The 15,608-nt window shown below is 35.2% G+C and overlaps 2 protein-coding genes across 2 annotated transcripts; both read right to left on the bottom strand.

The window, feature by feature from the left end:
- Positions 1–4,822: 4,822 nt before the first annotated feature.
- Positions 4,823–6,907, bottom strand: LOC119985495 (stemmadenine O-acetyltransferase-like). The gene is made up of 2 exons (XM_038829787.1): positions 6,409–6,907; positions 4,823–4,953 (listed from the first exon to the last, which is right to left on the bottom strand). The coding sequence occupies exons 1-2, from the start codon at positions 6,905–6,907 to the stop codon at positions 4,823–4,825; spliced, it is 630 nt and encodes a 209-aa protein (XP_038685715.1).
- On the bottom strand, positions 6,084–7,721 carry LOC119986223 (salutaridinol 7-O-acetyltransferase-like). Its single transcript, XM_038830791.1, has 2 exons — positions 6,271–7,721; positions 6,084–6,161 (listed from the first exon to the last, which is right to left on the bottom strand). Exon 1 carries the CDS (start codon positions 7,675–7,677, stop codon positions 7,060–7,062), a length of 618 nt encoding a protein of 205 aa, XP_038686719.1. The 5' UTR covers positions 7,678–7,721; the 3' UTR covers positions 6,084–6,161; positions 6,271–7,059.
- Positions 7,722–15,608: the final 7,887 nt, after the last annotated feature.

Below are 15,608 nucleotides of genomic sequence, written 5' to 3'. Positions count from 1 at the left end.
CAAGAAACGTACCGAAAGTCGAACCGTGTCTTCGAAGTTTTAAGATAGTGGGTGGTTATAGTAAACTCATTAAAAAACCCCCAAGGACTAAATAGTAAATTCAAAATTCAAAAGTTAAAACTCCTCGGAAATTGTTCTTCCACGAATTAATCAAAGCCGTTCAATCAAAAGTAACTTCTCGATAAGTGGCAAAAATGGCGGCGCTACATCATATCACTAAAAGGCTAGTTGGAATCAAAATACGATTCAACTTCTAAAGTTGCGCTCTTTTTCCTATAAATATACTGCAGAAAACCCAAAGAAACACCACTTCCAAAACAAAAAACCTCTACAGTCATAAAAAAGCTTCCTATCGAGCCTGAGTACCGAAAAGTAATGTCCAAACCAACCAAGTCAGATGAAGGACCATCTGAAGTGGCAGAAGAATTTCAACAGTTGAAGCTATACCTCGATGGGTATGATCCTTGTCAACACGTCTCTGATCTGCAAGATCTGCTGATACATTTGGATAAAGATCTCCATGAAGCAGAAAGAAGGATAATAGAGCTTACCCAAGCATACAAATTGGCTGGGAGGTCACTTTATCGGCTTCGAGACATGTCAGAAAATGCTGCTATGGAAGATGATCCTGAAAAGCTACGACAAGCTTTACAAAACATCAATCTCTTTATAAAGAATAATCTAGTTAGAATGCATCATGCCTTATGGCCAAGACCTTAAAAGCTTGAGCAATTTTAACTATTTATAAATACTATTCCATGTTTATCTCTGCCAAAGATAAAGTTCTTAGACAAACCAAGAATCTCCTCTTTACATTCCAAATATTCAATTTCTGTCAAAGATGAAACCTTTAGGTGAAGCAAAAATCTCACCGGTAAAAGATGAAGCTTTATTAGAGGAAGACGAAGCTTCCCAAAAATTCCAAAAATAATTCAACTCCAATAAATATCAATTCTAATCAATTAACCCTCGAGCAAACCAAAAGGCATTCCAACTCCTCGAGAAAAGACGTGGAGTAATGTCGCAACCGTCCATCTCCCCATTATCTATCACAACTTCCAAGGAAAAGGTAACTTCCTTCATATTCCCTTTGTATAAATATTTCAAAAGAAGGAATCAGCATAAACCAATATTTTCCTCAAGAAATCTTCAAGGATGGATACTCCTAACTCTCCACCTGTGAAAAGATCTAGAACCGATGAAGGTTCTACTTCTAAAGAAGATGAAGATGGAAATGATCCTAGATTCAACCTCTCCCCTATAAGAGAAGATGTATATGAGGACGATCACCAGAAAACCATCAAATCTCTACAAAAAGCTCTGATGGAAACCAAAAGGAGACTTAAGAAAGCAACTGACAAAGTTCAAGACTACAAAAGACAACTTATGGTCTCAAAATATGCCATACAAGGCGTTCGATATATGTCATGGGGCCGACAAGCAAGTAGTCATGATCCAGATAACTTGCACGAAGCAATCACTGAGATTACAGTACAACTTGGATCTGTTGTAGATGGAATAGACAGTGTTCTTTACACCCTAGAATAAAATTCCTATCCATTTTCCTTTTTTTTTTCCAAATTTTATTTCAAGAAAATTTCTACGAAATTCCATTTCATTTCCAACAAATATAAAAGGCGGGATATTTGAATTGTTTATTTCGAAATACGAAAAGACACCATGGTCTCTAAAAAATGGTGCAACCGTTTAGCTTCCCCACGTTTTTCAGGAATAACTGCTTGTTTGAACGTGAACCTTTCATCCTTAAATACACGACGATAAGAAGGAGAAGACATTCCTGTTTCCTTCCAAAAAATCTCTCAAACACTTAACAAGATGAGTTCTTCCGACTCCACTCCTGCAAAAAGAGCGTTGGATGAGAAAGAGAATCTCATTCCTTCAAAACGGGCAAGAAACGAAGACCCTTCATCTTCAAAAAAGGCAGAGGCCAAAGAAGAAGGTTCCACATCTCGAAACAACGACGAACCAGACGATTCAGTCGTTGAAATATTTATAGTATCTGAAGAACTGTACGAAGAAAATCCTTAAAACTCCATCGAAGGATTAAAAGGACTTCTTGAAGAAGCCGAAAGAAATCTACAAAACGAGTACGAACGAAACCAATCTTATACGGATGTGCTTCGAGCGGCCAGAGATGCGCTGAACAGAGTTCGAGATAACGCTTGGGGTCATTCTCGAAATCAAAACGTTTATCGATTACAAGAATCTCTTTTAGATCTTGCAGCCCATGTTGGGAATGCAATGAATATCATAAATGATGTTATTCGTACATGGACTCGTTAAGAGTTATACCATTGCATATTTATTCCCATGTATGAAGTATTTATGTTTTATTTTGACAAAGATATTCTGATTGTTAATCTCATTGCTCTGAAATTGCAATTGCAGAAATACTTGAACAGTCAAAAAATGCAAAAACTGCAAACAGAGATGATGAGACGAAGAGCTCTGAAGAAGATGCAACCCCAAGCAAAATATTTTTAAGTTTAAATCAAACTTAAAAATAGGGGGCAAAGTGTAGGGTCAAAGTCAACCTCAACAAATTATATGGGTCATGTTCAACCCTACAACAACATAAAAGCCCAACAGATGCTGGGGCTCCGAAGCCAACAATAATAAAAGCCCAACAGAGGCTAGGGCCCTGAAGCTCAACAATAATAAAAGCCCAACAGAGGCTAGGGCCCCGAAGCCCAACAACATAAAACAGACCAGAACTTACAGTCCAAAAAGGACTTGGTCTTATCAAGGCAGTACGAAGCCGATGCAAATAAGGCCGAACCAATAACTAAGGGACGAAGCCGAAGATAAGACAGTTTCTCGTTAAACGGTAACAGCCAAAACTACTGTAAACTGCTGCAAACTACTACAAACTCCTCCAAACTACCGTAAACTCCTCCAAACTGCTATGAACTTCTCTAACTGCCACAATTGCTGGTAACTGCTCAAGAAAAGCATAAAAGAAGTTCATTAGGAGGGTGAAGGGGGAGGCGGATGGGGATGGGGATTTCCTACTTGAACTGTATTCACAAGTGATAAATAAAATACCATATCATTCTGCACCGTGGACCTAGGCTAAAAGCCGAACCACGTAAAATCTCTCTGTTTTGTCTTATATTTGCCCATTCATTCTCCACCATTCGATTGTCGATAATTTACATCAACACAATCATATTACAAGCATTCAATTAATTAACAAACAATTATGGTTCAAATTCAAGGGTTGATTCTTTCTTAAATATGTTGGTTCGTTCATTCGTGGTGCCAACAAATATTATTAACAATGGGTTAATCCTGTTCGGTTCACAATCATTAACCCAAGGCTAATAACTCATTGCGATCTAAAGAACTATAACAACCAATCAATTCCCTAAACCTTTTTCATGGCAGTCGACAATTGATTTCATTAATTTCGATTCCACTAAGACACGTGAATTCAGTTCGTTCCTTAGTCCTAGCTAGATGAGCCTAATTGAGCATTCAATTGATGATCAGACAATAAAACAAACAATAGACTATAAGCATGGTAATTAAAGACAAGAATCATTGAACCAAAATCATGCATTCATCAAATCAAATAGCTTGTAATATTCATGCTAGGCTACATCACACCCTAGTAATAAGAAAAACTAGAGAGAATACGACTCTCCAACTCTCCTCTCTCTCTACTGTCGTGGCCCCCTTTTATATTGAGTAGCAAAGCCAAAAAGCTTCCTTCAATTGCCAACTCCAAGTCATTCTCTGATTTCCTTATTTTCTTGAAAGTCTGATTGCCTTCAGTTAAGACTCACGAAAGTCGTCTTTTTATGTCCTTACTCATGCAAGTCCTAATTCTTCTCTTTTTTCTATTTAGCCGAGCCCACCTTAACTTCCTTTAATCTTTCAGAATTTTCAGCCGGGTCTCATGTCTCTTCTAGTTAAGAGCAAGGCCAAGACCTCTTAATGTGCATGTTTTCTCATTCTCTTCATTTCCTTCGGCCGCAAGTCACCCTTTTTTCTCCTAATTGATCTTGTATTAACCCCGACATAAGTATTGAACTTGGGCTTCTTTGATGGCTTAGATCATGGGCCTAAGAATCCCTTTTTTCACCACTTGTGCACAAATTAACCTACAAATCAAAATCAAGAATATTCTTATAATATCCATCATTAATTCCATCAAAAGAGACAAAAATAAGTGGAGAGTGAGGTATAAAAATATGTAAAATATAATACGATCAAGGGGCAAGGGTAGAAGTTTGAATCAATGAACAAGTTGGCTTGAATGCTTGTAGAGAGTATGTTTTCTTTCCATCTTTGCAATAGCTTTAGATCAAATCTTGACCATCAAATCTTGACTATCAAACTTCATTTGATCTCAGCCATTCATTGATTTAGATAAACAAATCCTAGCCTTCCATGATAGTGCCGTTGGGAGCATGTGAGGAAAGGTACTAGCATTGTTTTCAATGTGTTGTCACAAGCACATCCCTTATATCAACTCTTCCTTTAAATCTGGACCATCAATCAGCTCTTTAAATTCTCAGCCGTGCGATCAATTGTACTTTGCAATCTTGTTGTTTCATTTTGGTTCCAAGACTTCAAAAGCAAACCCAAGCCAAGGGCCTTGTTTGGTTGCACCAAACTAATCTTCTTTATAGCACAAGCCTTAAAATGAAGGAAGCCAAACAAAGACTATGGCAAATCTGAATTGTAGTACTAATAGGTCTCACATATTGGTCCTATGAAGAGAAAGCCTTGTTGGATGAATCCCCTCCAAGTATTTAAGCTCCAAGCTTGGTCTCTTGATTTCAAGTACATTAAATCAATTAAATTCAGCTGCACTAGACTTCATATACTCGGTCATATAGTCTTCATGCACAAGAGTGTCTTCACGATCAATTATAGCACAATGAATCATAATCGGGTCCAAGCTTGCATACATATATTTCAGGTCTGAAAAATCAACAATCAAACTGAATATGCAGCTCATAACCTTCAGGAATTTTGTAGCCTTAAGGTTCCATTCACCTCAATCAATTGACCTCAGTAGTAAGTTGGTGAATTAGGCTTTTATTGATTTCCTAGAGCTCCGAGCTCAATCTTGAAAACCGGACTTCAATTCACTTGAGCAATGAATTCTGAGTGTATGTGATCACAATGATGATTAACCTACAAGGAAATAAGAGGTAGCACTCCCCAATTGCATATAAGCTCAAAGAGCTTCATATGAAGCACATAGGTTAATTATATTCGAAAAATAACCCAGAAAATTCAGATTATTGCATACATATTAGAATGTCCATATAAAATTTCATAACAATAAGAAATCGTTTGGTCACTTAACCAAGCAAGTAAGTCACTTATAATAAAAATCGATAAATTCTAACTGTAACCTTACTACCATTTTGCAAACTCAGTGTAAATGACATTTTCTCTTGAACTTTTCTTAGTTAAATATGTTCATAATGATGAATTTAAGGTGCACACAAATTTTCATTTAAATCAGGATTTATTTGATTCACCACGCTCACAAAGAACACATATGGAAAAAATTAGGTAAAACCTAATTTTGGAGGAATTTAAGCATATGACCAAATATATATGTGATGCACTTAATTTCTCATGATTGTAGTCCTAGAACATACATTAGACCATCATGTGCACTTAATTTAAACATTAAGCTATGCTTTTATAGTATGATTTAGATGAACAATCCTATGATCTTGGCCATGAAAATTTATTTTTCTTGATAATGTGCTTATGTTCCCATCCTTCAATAAAATTAACCATGCAGCAAATGCTTGAAAATAGGTGGAAAAGATCTTGTAAGAGTGAGAAGTATCGTTCTCTTCACAGGTTTTGTTTCAATTTTGCTGAAAGGTTAATTTTAGATTCGTTAGAACTGTATTCATGAATCTATTTGCTTCTCACATGCCTTTAATCCTATTTTGTAATAGTTATTTTGGTTGAAAGAAAACCATGTTTGAATTGAAGTGGCATAATGTGTGTTCTAATCTATTTTACAACTTTGAACTTTGCTCAAGGTAAAGTGTGCATGTCATTTGACGATCTTATTTGTTCTATAACCTCAAAAGCAAGAATTGAATAATTTGAACTCCATACTAATACAGTGAAAGCCGTGCGAAGCGCGGGTAAGCAGCCTAGCTAGAAAAGTAACGGAGAAAAACACAACACACAAAAGTAACGCAAGAATTGAATAATTTGAACCCCATAATACAATGACAGCCTAGTGAAGCGCAGGCAAGCAACCTAGTTAGAAAAGTAACGGAGAAAAACACAACACACAAAAGTTACATAGATGATTGATGGATCAAAGGTTTGACTTTAATGAGTTAATTTGTAGAAGACTTGGATCTATTGAAGCTAATGAAAGGATTTCCGCATCACGTTCTACCACGGACATGATTTCTTCTTCTAGTGACACCCATGCTTCTATTCCATTACTCATTCTAGCATCCACGAGCGCAATCACAGATCCACCAAGTGGTAGAGGAAGACATGGAAACCATATCGGCTTCCCCCAACCAAAATCAACATTGTACATGCCTGCGTTGCACCAACTATTAAACACAATGAACTCGGCTCCGTCAGACAAAGCCTTGGAATATGATTCACCAGTCTGTATCGCAAACTCCAAAAATCGTTGTAGTCCTTGAGTAGCTTGAAGGCTTTTTAAAAACTCACCATTGATTTTGGACACGCTTTCCCTTAGCAGGCCTAGGAAACCACACAAATCTGTTTCTTCGCCAATTACAATGGGTTTTGTCAAAACTAAGCATCCCACACTTGTCTCCGGCAATGGTGGCACAGCCCTCGATCGCAAGTTTACTGCAGTAGACATTAAAATTGACTTCTGGACACCATATTTTTCCTTCAATGCAGACATGACACATCTAAAGAGGAGTGCAAGCACAACCTCTACCCGTGTTGGGTTATGCACTCCAGAGCTTGTTGCTTTCGATTTAAGATTGTTTACGGTTGATCCTTCAAACAAAAACCTCCTGAAAACAAAGTTACCATCCCGACCAAATATCTGGCCTACGATAATCGGGGATATCGGATCTTGTGGAAATTTAGTGTTTTGAGGAAACAAGCACGTGGAGCTGAAACGGGAGGTATCGGTGCTCCTCCTCTAGCCATTGTGGCCCAAGTTTTGAGGAATACCATCGTAGAAGTTGCATCGAATACATGGTGTGGAACAACTATGCCTATAGCAAGACCACCACAAACAAATGCAGTTTCTTGTACCATAACAACATAACCACCTGGAGTTATTTCACTACAAATGATTTCTTCTGGCACGAATTTAGCGAGTTTGGATAAATCAGGTTGCTTGAGATAGTCTTGCAAATCACAATTAGCTCTAGCCACCATATAACAAAGTCCCTTGTCATTACAATCAATAGAAAGATTGTCAATGAACCTTCCGGCGATAGGATAATAAAGAGTAAGAGTGCGTGACAGAGAGTGTTTTAGCAACTGTGATCTCTTGGTCATGGAGATGGAGGTAGCTTGGCTTGGTGGATAGAAAAAGAGGCTAGAAGTTAATGCTGGACTGCCAAATTGATCAATCAGAGATATCTTGTAGGTTCTAAGGTGATGAGGTGTTGGAGAAGAAGGATTGACGCACTCTCTTGATATTATCTCAATCTCCATATTTCTCGTTTTTTGATCAATGTCTGATCAAAATATTTGCTTGGCCTAGCTTTATAATAAAAATCCAAATATCTATTCCCACCACAAATAGCACCAAAGATTATCCCTTGCACACCATCTTCTTCCCTAGTACAGCTTACCTAAAGACGCCAGATAAGACAACAACTGACCAGTTGAGGGTGATCATACAGTTCTTCACGGCTTTTTGTTTTTTTGTTTGTCTCTTCCATGAAATGCGGAATCCGCCACATGCATCTTATGTGCCGAATGCATCACGTGATTCACGCACGTTACCACCACAAATAGCACCAAAGATCATCCCTTGCACACCATCTTCTTACCTAGTACAGGTAACCTAAAGACGCCCGATAAGACAACAACTCACCAGTTGAGGCCGACCACACAGTTCTTCACGGCCTTTTACTCCTTTTTATTTGTCTCAATCAGAATTGGCCCAATCTTGGACCACCCTATTATATAGAAAGGTTAATTATTAATCGGGGCCCACTACACACGGTTCGAGAAATAATTAAGGGAAAATGACGGGCTGATACCAATTTAGAAACTTATGGACAATTAAGTCCAGCCCAAAACAGTTTATCCCTCTAAGGTCCACTTCTTGCTTAAGTACATTCTTACCCCTGATCTTACTCCAAAACCACAAAAACGTCACCATTGTTGGACCAAATGCCCTACATTTTAATTTTGATGATCCAATATTATTGTGCTATTTGATTACATGCACTATGTGATAAACTTAATTACAAAGATATCGAATTTGAAATTGTCTTTTATTGAAAAGGTTTAAACCTACTTGTAAACTCACTGATCATTTTTATATCAAATGAATTTGGATTAAGCTGAAATTTGGCAGCGACATTATTTACATCATAATGAATATTTTTTATGAAGACATGATTAAGAAATTTTGACTTTTTCCTGCTCAAAATCGTTGCCCTAATATCTGTCCGAAATTGCTGCGCAATTTTATTATCCTATTGATTTATGTGACTCATCATATGACTATATGATCTTTGTTTGAACTGAAACTTTACATGAATATTCATATATATATATGTGATTATGTGTTTCATACTAAAAGATTAATTATTTATATTGACTAACCTATACTCAAAGCGTGAAGCTCTTTTGAGCTTACAAGCATATTGTGGTATAGTACACCATTTATATTTTTCATGTTAAATCAAAGAAATGTCAAAGTTGTCTAAAATATATGGTAGCTCAAGAATGACCGAGGAAAGGTCTAGGGCTAGCCAAAATCTCAGTGACACCTGTGTGAATCCACTATGAGAAAATTGAGTCAAAAATGAAAATTGCCTATGTCGCAACTAAGGTGGACATTTGTGCGACATGTAAATTATATGTGGTCGACTTCAAAATGTGTCAAGGAATTAATATGGAGCCAAAGTGAGCTGTTGGTGCCAAAGTCAAAAAGGAAAGAGAGTTTTGAAGTGGAATTGCATAAATCAAGGAATTAATATGCAAACCATGTGATCTAGCTTCCATTTTTGCAATTATTGACTTGAAGAATATCAAGAGAAATTCAAAGAGAGCCGAATGCATATTTTCCTTATCAAGCTTTCATATATGATCAAGCTGAATTCAAGAGATTGACGAGTTGATTCTTGCAAGGCATTTGAATGCAGAATGAAGGAAGAATGTGATTTCGTGAAAAAAAAACAAAGAAAGATATAAAGTTGATTGGCGAATAAAGTGTGATATATCTTTCCATTTATAAAGCTTTGAATCAAGCTATTCTTGAAGATTGAGTGGTGGTACAGCAAGCTATGATTCTAATATGGCAAGCTTGATTAAAATATTTAATGTCATGATTTATGCAAGTCGTAGCTCCTGTTATTACCAAAGTTCTGGAGCCGACAATCAAGGAAAGGTAATTTACAAGAGAAGATCATGGAGCGCTGTTATCATGGTCATTTCTGGAATGTAATTTCATATTCAAATCAAGTACAAGAAATATTTCAAGACAGAATACAGATAGGAGTTGATTTTCCATATGGTCTGAAATCCCACATTATCAAGGAGAATCAAAGCAAGTTTCCTTATCAAACAAGATGTTCTCTTCTTTGATATACAAGAAGCTCTAGTCACCTATGTGAAGTCAAATTGCTGATTTTAATTTCCTAGTATGAAGAGCTAAACAATGGGGCTAATTGATGATTCAATTGGGAGCAAATCATGGAGAAAATTAGTCAAGATTAAGGAGAAGTCTTTGAGGGTTTCTAAAGCCAAATTTAAAGAGACAAGTTGTTGTCCTATGAAGCTACACATGAGATCAACAACAAAAGCAAGAAAAGAGTTAGCTGAATTCTCTGCATTATTCAAAGCACAAGCATTATTCACTTTTCTGCTCTCTAGCCGTGAGCACTTAAAGCCTTTCTTATTTTCTCTAAAAGCTCCTACACTTCACAATACCTATATATCCTACCCATGAGTTAGAGAAAAATATGGAGAGTTCCATTACACTATCTTGTGTCTATACACTTGAGTGAAACCTTTGAGCCTAAACTTGTAACCCTATTCGGGTAACACCTTTTGTGTAAAAGTTTGTGGTTACTTTGAAAAGCCACGTGATATAGTGGATTTGAAAGCCTAGATAGGTACTGTCCAGGTAGTGGAGTAGGAAAACTTGGGGAAGTATCCGAACCACTCTAAACACTGTTTGCATTTCTCTCCTTCACTCTTTATTTTATAGCTTTGCATATTTGCTTTGATTTTCTTATTAATTGGTGTGTTCTTGCTTGATTAAAACATTAACTCTGACCATATAAAGTTTTGTACCATATAAAGTTTTGTACGCTAAGTCTGGTTGTGATTGATAACTTCTATCATACTTGCACGTCTGATCATATTTCCATTATTAGTACTTGTTTTGTTGATTTTCTTATTTTATATATTCTTAATATATGCATTGATTGTCCGATTCATTATCTTGTTACAATCTGAATGTGAGTTGTAATCTTGTGTGATTCTGTGATCTTATATACTTGCTTCTATTTGACCTCCGTGATTCTATGTGAGATAAACTTAGATTAATACTTGTTTGAATCTTATTAGGATTATTAGAGACCGAATCTTGTTTGTCTGTGTTTTGTGTGATGATTTTATTAAAGAGCATTCCTAATAGGAATTTGGGGACACAATTCACCCGCCTCTTGTGTGACTTAGATCCAACAACAATGTCTCTTCTATTCTCTACAACTGACGAAGACCAAAACTACCTCCGACATTCACTCTAGCCAACCAATTCCGGTGATAAACTGCTACAAATCAAAAACGTGAGATCGTTATACTTCTCTTGTTACGTATTATACAAAGATTATAGTAGCTTTAAAGATCTGTTGTTACTCTTTAAAATTTTGGACTAATTAGGGTTAGAAGTTACTATAATCTTTGTCGAGGATTTGGGTGCTCTGGAAGAAAAGGAGGTCAATCTGTCTATGGATGAGGTATCATTACCGTTGTTTTTCTTCTTTCTTGCTAATTTTGTGTAGAGTGAATGAATTGAATTGATATTTGGAATGATTTGAAATTGCTTATTGACAGTGTTTGAAGTTGTTGAAGGCCACTAAGATTGCGTTGACTAAAGTTTTTCTTGCACAGAAGGTGTAGTAACTAGTTTGGCATCTTATTTTGCATACCTGTTAAGTAACTAGTTCAATGTAAGGTAGTTGGGTCTAGTTCTGAAACTTATATAAGTTAATTATCGAAGTTTGTTGTTAAAGAAAAATTTCTGCATCCTTCGATGTCTAGTTCTGAAACTTATATAAGTTAAGAATAATGCTATTATATAATTTTTTGAAAGGAAGTCATTTCTATATAATAGGATGGGTTAATAGTTTGCAATAACCGTAACAGGAACTAGAATTGATAAGCATCCAAGGGATTCACTGAAAATAAAGACTAAACCAGAACCCTAACCAAAGAAAAATTCTAGAAGTTACTGTTTCAGGTTTACTTTGACTATATTTCTTCTTGCTAAATTTTGTACTAAAAACTTTTTCAATAAATTTAAATTTGTTGATAAATTTTGCATTAATTTTAGGTTTTTTGAGGCATACATGATTAATGTTGCCCTTCATATATAATGAAATTTACTTTTTGATATTTTTCAAAAAAGTTCAGGCCCTGCTATTTTTATTATAATGTTAATATTTTATTTGATGATAAAGTTATTTGTCTACTATAGAAAGCCCTCCTATTCTGGTTGATGATCACATTACTAATGTTACTATTTTGTTATTTCTTAAAGTTACTATTTCAAGTTTGTGTTCTCATATCCCATACATGCTTAAAAAAATCTACATAGTATTGTCTCATTCAGATTGCTTGTTGAAGAAAAATGGTGAAAGATTCATTCTGATAAGGTAACTATTATGAGTTAAGTTACTGTTTTATAAGTTACTATTTTATCAAACATTAACATTTAATTATTTATGATAAACATTTCACTTTATACAGGGCACTATAAAACAAAGTAAGAAGACAATGGCTAGCAAGCAGGTCTTAAAATTTTTACCACAATACAGATCAAATCTCAGTAATACGAGAGATCAAAAGAATAAAATTCAGAAAACAATACCTGATCCATCTCAAGAAAACTCCTTTTAGAATCTTATCAAATGCATCTTGAAAGTCAATTTGGACAGCAAAAAATGTAGGAAGTTCGATGACATCATTCTGGATATGATATTTTATTCGATGCCAAATCAGGGAAATTCTACATCAACAGGAAGAAGTTGAAAATGAGTCACAATGACATCAAGTTGATATTTGGAATTACTTATGGAGAAAAAAATTGCTTCTGGGAAAAGGGGAAGATGACAAGCGAATTTGTTGAACGAAGGTTTAACAAATGCGATCGCATTACTAAGACAAAAATATCTGCAGCTCTGAATACTGCAATGAAAGGTAGAAAATTTTTTGACATTGAAGATGTAGCTAGGTTAGTTACTCTTTTCTTCCTCGTATCACTCTGCGTTCCAAACAAAGCACAGTCACTGGGATGGGCATACATTCAATACGTTGATGATATAAGCCGAATGACTACATATGATTGGTCTTCCCACATTCTTGATTGCCTGTACATGTCTCTATGTGCACATGGGGACATTCCATTAAACGTCACCAGCTGTGTTATGGCTTTACCACTAAGTTACTTTGTTCTAAATCATCATGCTATTGTATCTTACACAAACAATAAATATATAATTGTACAAAGTTTTACTAACATTTATTTTTCTTCCATGTGTGATAACAGTATTTGCTGTGCAAGCATGTAAATCATTGCTCTTGAAGACAATAAAGCATTCCCTCGATGTCTAAAATGGGATTTGAGGAAAATAAGAAAAGAATTTAAGACAATTGATATTGTGAAAATTGAATGGAAAAAAGTAAGTCAGGATAGTTATTTGTTTCATATTTACTTTTTATAATATATTGTTAATGCTCCAAAACAGTTTCTAAACGGAAACATTATGTCAAATGGTACTATTTCAAAATAGTAAAATTTAATTTTACAGTTTCTAAATGGTAACATTAGGTCAAATGTTACTATGCCAAACAGTGGCATTATAACTATGTCATTGCGTGTGAACTTAATTGCTGATGTTTTTTATGTTCATTAATATTGTGTTGATATAGGTAAATACAAGTGAATTAGTAGCAACAAATTCAGAAGAAAAGACGATGATGATAGATATGATTGATGACGAAGATGAAGGGCAAACAGAATCAGAAGAAGATGAAAAAGGAGAAGAAATTGAAGAATATTCAAAACTGGAAGAAGAGGGAGATTTAGAAAAAGAGATAGATTTAGAAGTAGAAAGCTTAGGAGAAGATACAGAAGAAAATTCAGAAGAAGATATTGAGGGAGAAAATAGGGGAAATGAGCCATCACAACAAGAAGAAGTAGTTCCTGAAAAAGAAAAAATAGGAGAAGAACAAGAAGATAATTCATCACAAATAGAGGGGAAGAAAGTAGGAGGTAACGAAGAGAAATTATCAGAAAAAGAAGAAAAAGGAAGAAAAAATAAGGAACATGAGGAAGAAGAATGTGAGGAGGAGAAGTCTTCACAAAAGATGATTTTAGTTTATGAAGAAAATGATGTCTCACTTCAAATTGAGGCGAAAGCTAAAATTGAAGATTTGGAAAGACAATTAAAAGAGTCAAAATCCAGAGAGCAAGAACTATAAGAACAACTAAATGAAGCCTCGCAAAAATTGGCCACAGCAAAGCTTAATTTGGAGAAGTTTGAATCTGAAAATGAATCTCTTATTGAACAACTGATTGTGCTGCAAGTACACAACATTACACAGCTGCATGCCTCGATACCACAGGTGCACCAACCTATCAAAAATGTGCAGACATCAATGGTACGTGGACTAAAGGGCAAGAAGAGGAAAACAAAGACTGATCCAGAGTTCACGTACCCTAGTTTAAAAAAGAAGACAAAAGATCCTTCTCAGAAAGATGTTGGGATTATTGATCTTGAAGATTATCCAAATATTCCTCAAAAGAAGAAAGCAAAGAATGAGATAGTAAAAATTGCAATGAGTTGGCCAACGGTTAAACAACTACTGCTGATGACAGAAAGAAGATGTTGGAAATTCAAAAGGCTAAAAAACCAACATAAGTTGAATTAAAAAAATCAATAAATATTGCTGGTTTGATGTTAGTTTTTTCATATTATTATAACTACTAATGTTACTGTTTTATCATATAGAGATTTCATTTGGAATGGATCAGAATACAATTTCTATGTGTCATTAGTTGAATTGTTCGATATTCTCAAAGACCTTTCTATATTAAACAATGTAAGCTTTTACCGTCTTCTTCATATAGTACACATGTATGGCAAAACATGATTCTCAAAAATATATTAGCTTTCTTTCCAATATGTGTGAAAGTAATCAATGCCCATGGAGAATTCTTGAAAGCTGCAACCACCCAAAATGTTCAACTAACATATTCAAACCGATTCGTCATATTTGACAGCTTGTGCTGGGTAAGTGAAAGATCATTTACATTAATCAATAATAAAATTACATTAACATTACAACTATCTATTATATTATTTAATCAACAGAGTTATATCACGGATGATCGTATGGCTGATTCTCGAAAGACCAAGATAGATGATGTGCTACAAAATATAGATGATTCAAAGATATTGAAGTTTCCAATGAACTCAAATGGCGGAAGGGATATCACACCAAATCATTGAACATCACTAGTTTTTCATTCCGACAAAGGAGAATGGAATCATTATAATTCCAACCTACCTAGAATGGTAGCAAAAACATGTATCTTGAAGATGCAAGACTAATAGTAAGTTATCAACCAACATAAAGTTACTACTTTATTTACATATATTTCATAAAGGGAAAATTAACGATAAGTCCCTCATTATAAAGTTTTATTCCAATAAGGACACCCCTAAAAGTCTTATTCCATAAAGTTCATATAGTTTGAACTAATATTCCAAGAAGGACAAAAAGTCAAAATCTATGGTTTTATTACCTAAAATACCCTTATCTTCATCCTTAAACATGGCACATGCCTCCTGCACATAATTCATCTTGGACCTCCGTCGAAAGCTTTGTCTTCTCTGTCGGAAGTTTCGTCTCCGCCTCTCGTGGCTTATTCGAGAGTTCTATGGCATTTTTTAATGATTTTGCAATCAGATTTTTGTTGTGTTCGAACTAGATCTACTCATACTCACCGCGAGACTTGTAGATCTTGTTGTTTTCCTTCGATCTATCATCACATCATTATTTTTGACTGTTTGTGGTGATTTCATGGTCTTTTGGTTCTAATGTGAGATCTGCATACTGTAGGTGATATGCTATCTGTTTCGATTAATTTGATATTTGTTATAATGTTATCTGTT

Source organism: Tripterygium wilfordii, chromosome 19, assembly GCF_013401445.1.
Source record: "Tripterygium wilfordii isolate XIE 37 chromosome 19, ASM1340144v1, whole genome shotgun sequence".
In the NCBI taxonomy this organism is placed as follows: Eukaryota; Viridiplantae; Streptophyta; class Magnoliopsida; order Celastrales; family Celastraceae; genus Tripterygium; species Tripterygium wilfordii.
This window is presented reverse-complemented; position numbering and strand designations above follow the sequence as displayed.

Excerpts from the sequence above, each read along its gene's own strand:
- LOC119985495 (XM_038829787.1), bottom strand. The coding sequence starts at position 6,907 with ATGTCTGCATTGAAGGAAAAATATGGTGTCCAGAAGTCAATTTTAATG. Across the intron at positions 4,954-6,408 it reads AATCATGTCCGTGGTAGAAC|ACCTGAAATATATGTATGCA; the intron begins GTGATGCGGAAA and ends TTGATTTTTCAG.
- LOC119986223 (XM_038830791.1), bottom strand. The coding sequence starts at position 7,677 with ATGGAGATTGAGATAATATCAAGAGAGTGCGTCAATCCTTCTTCTCCA.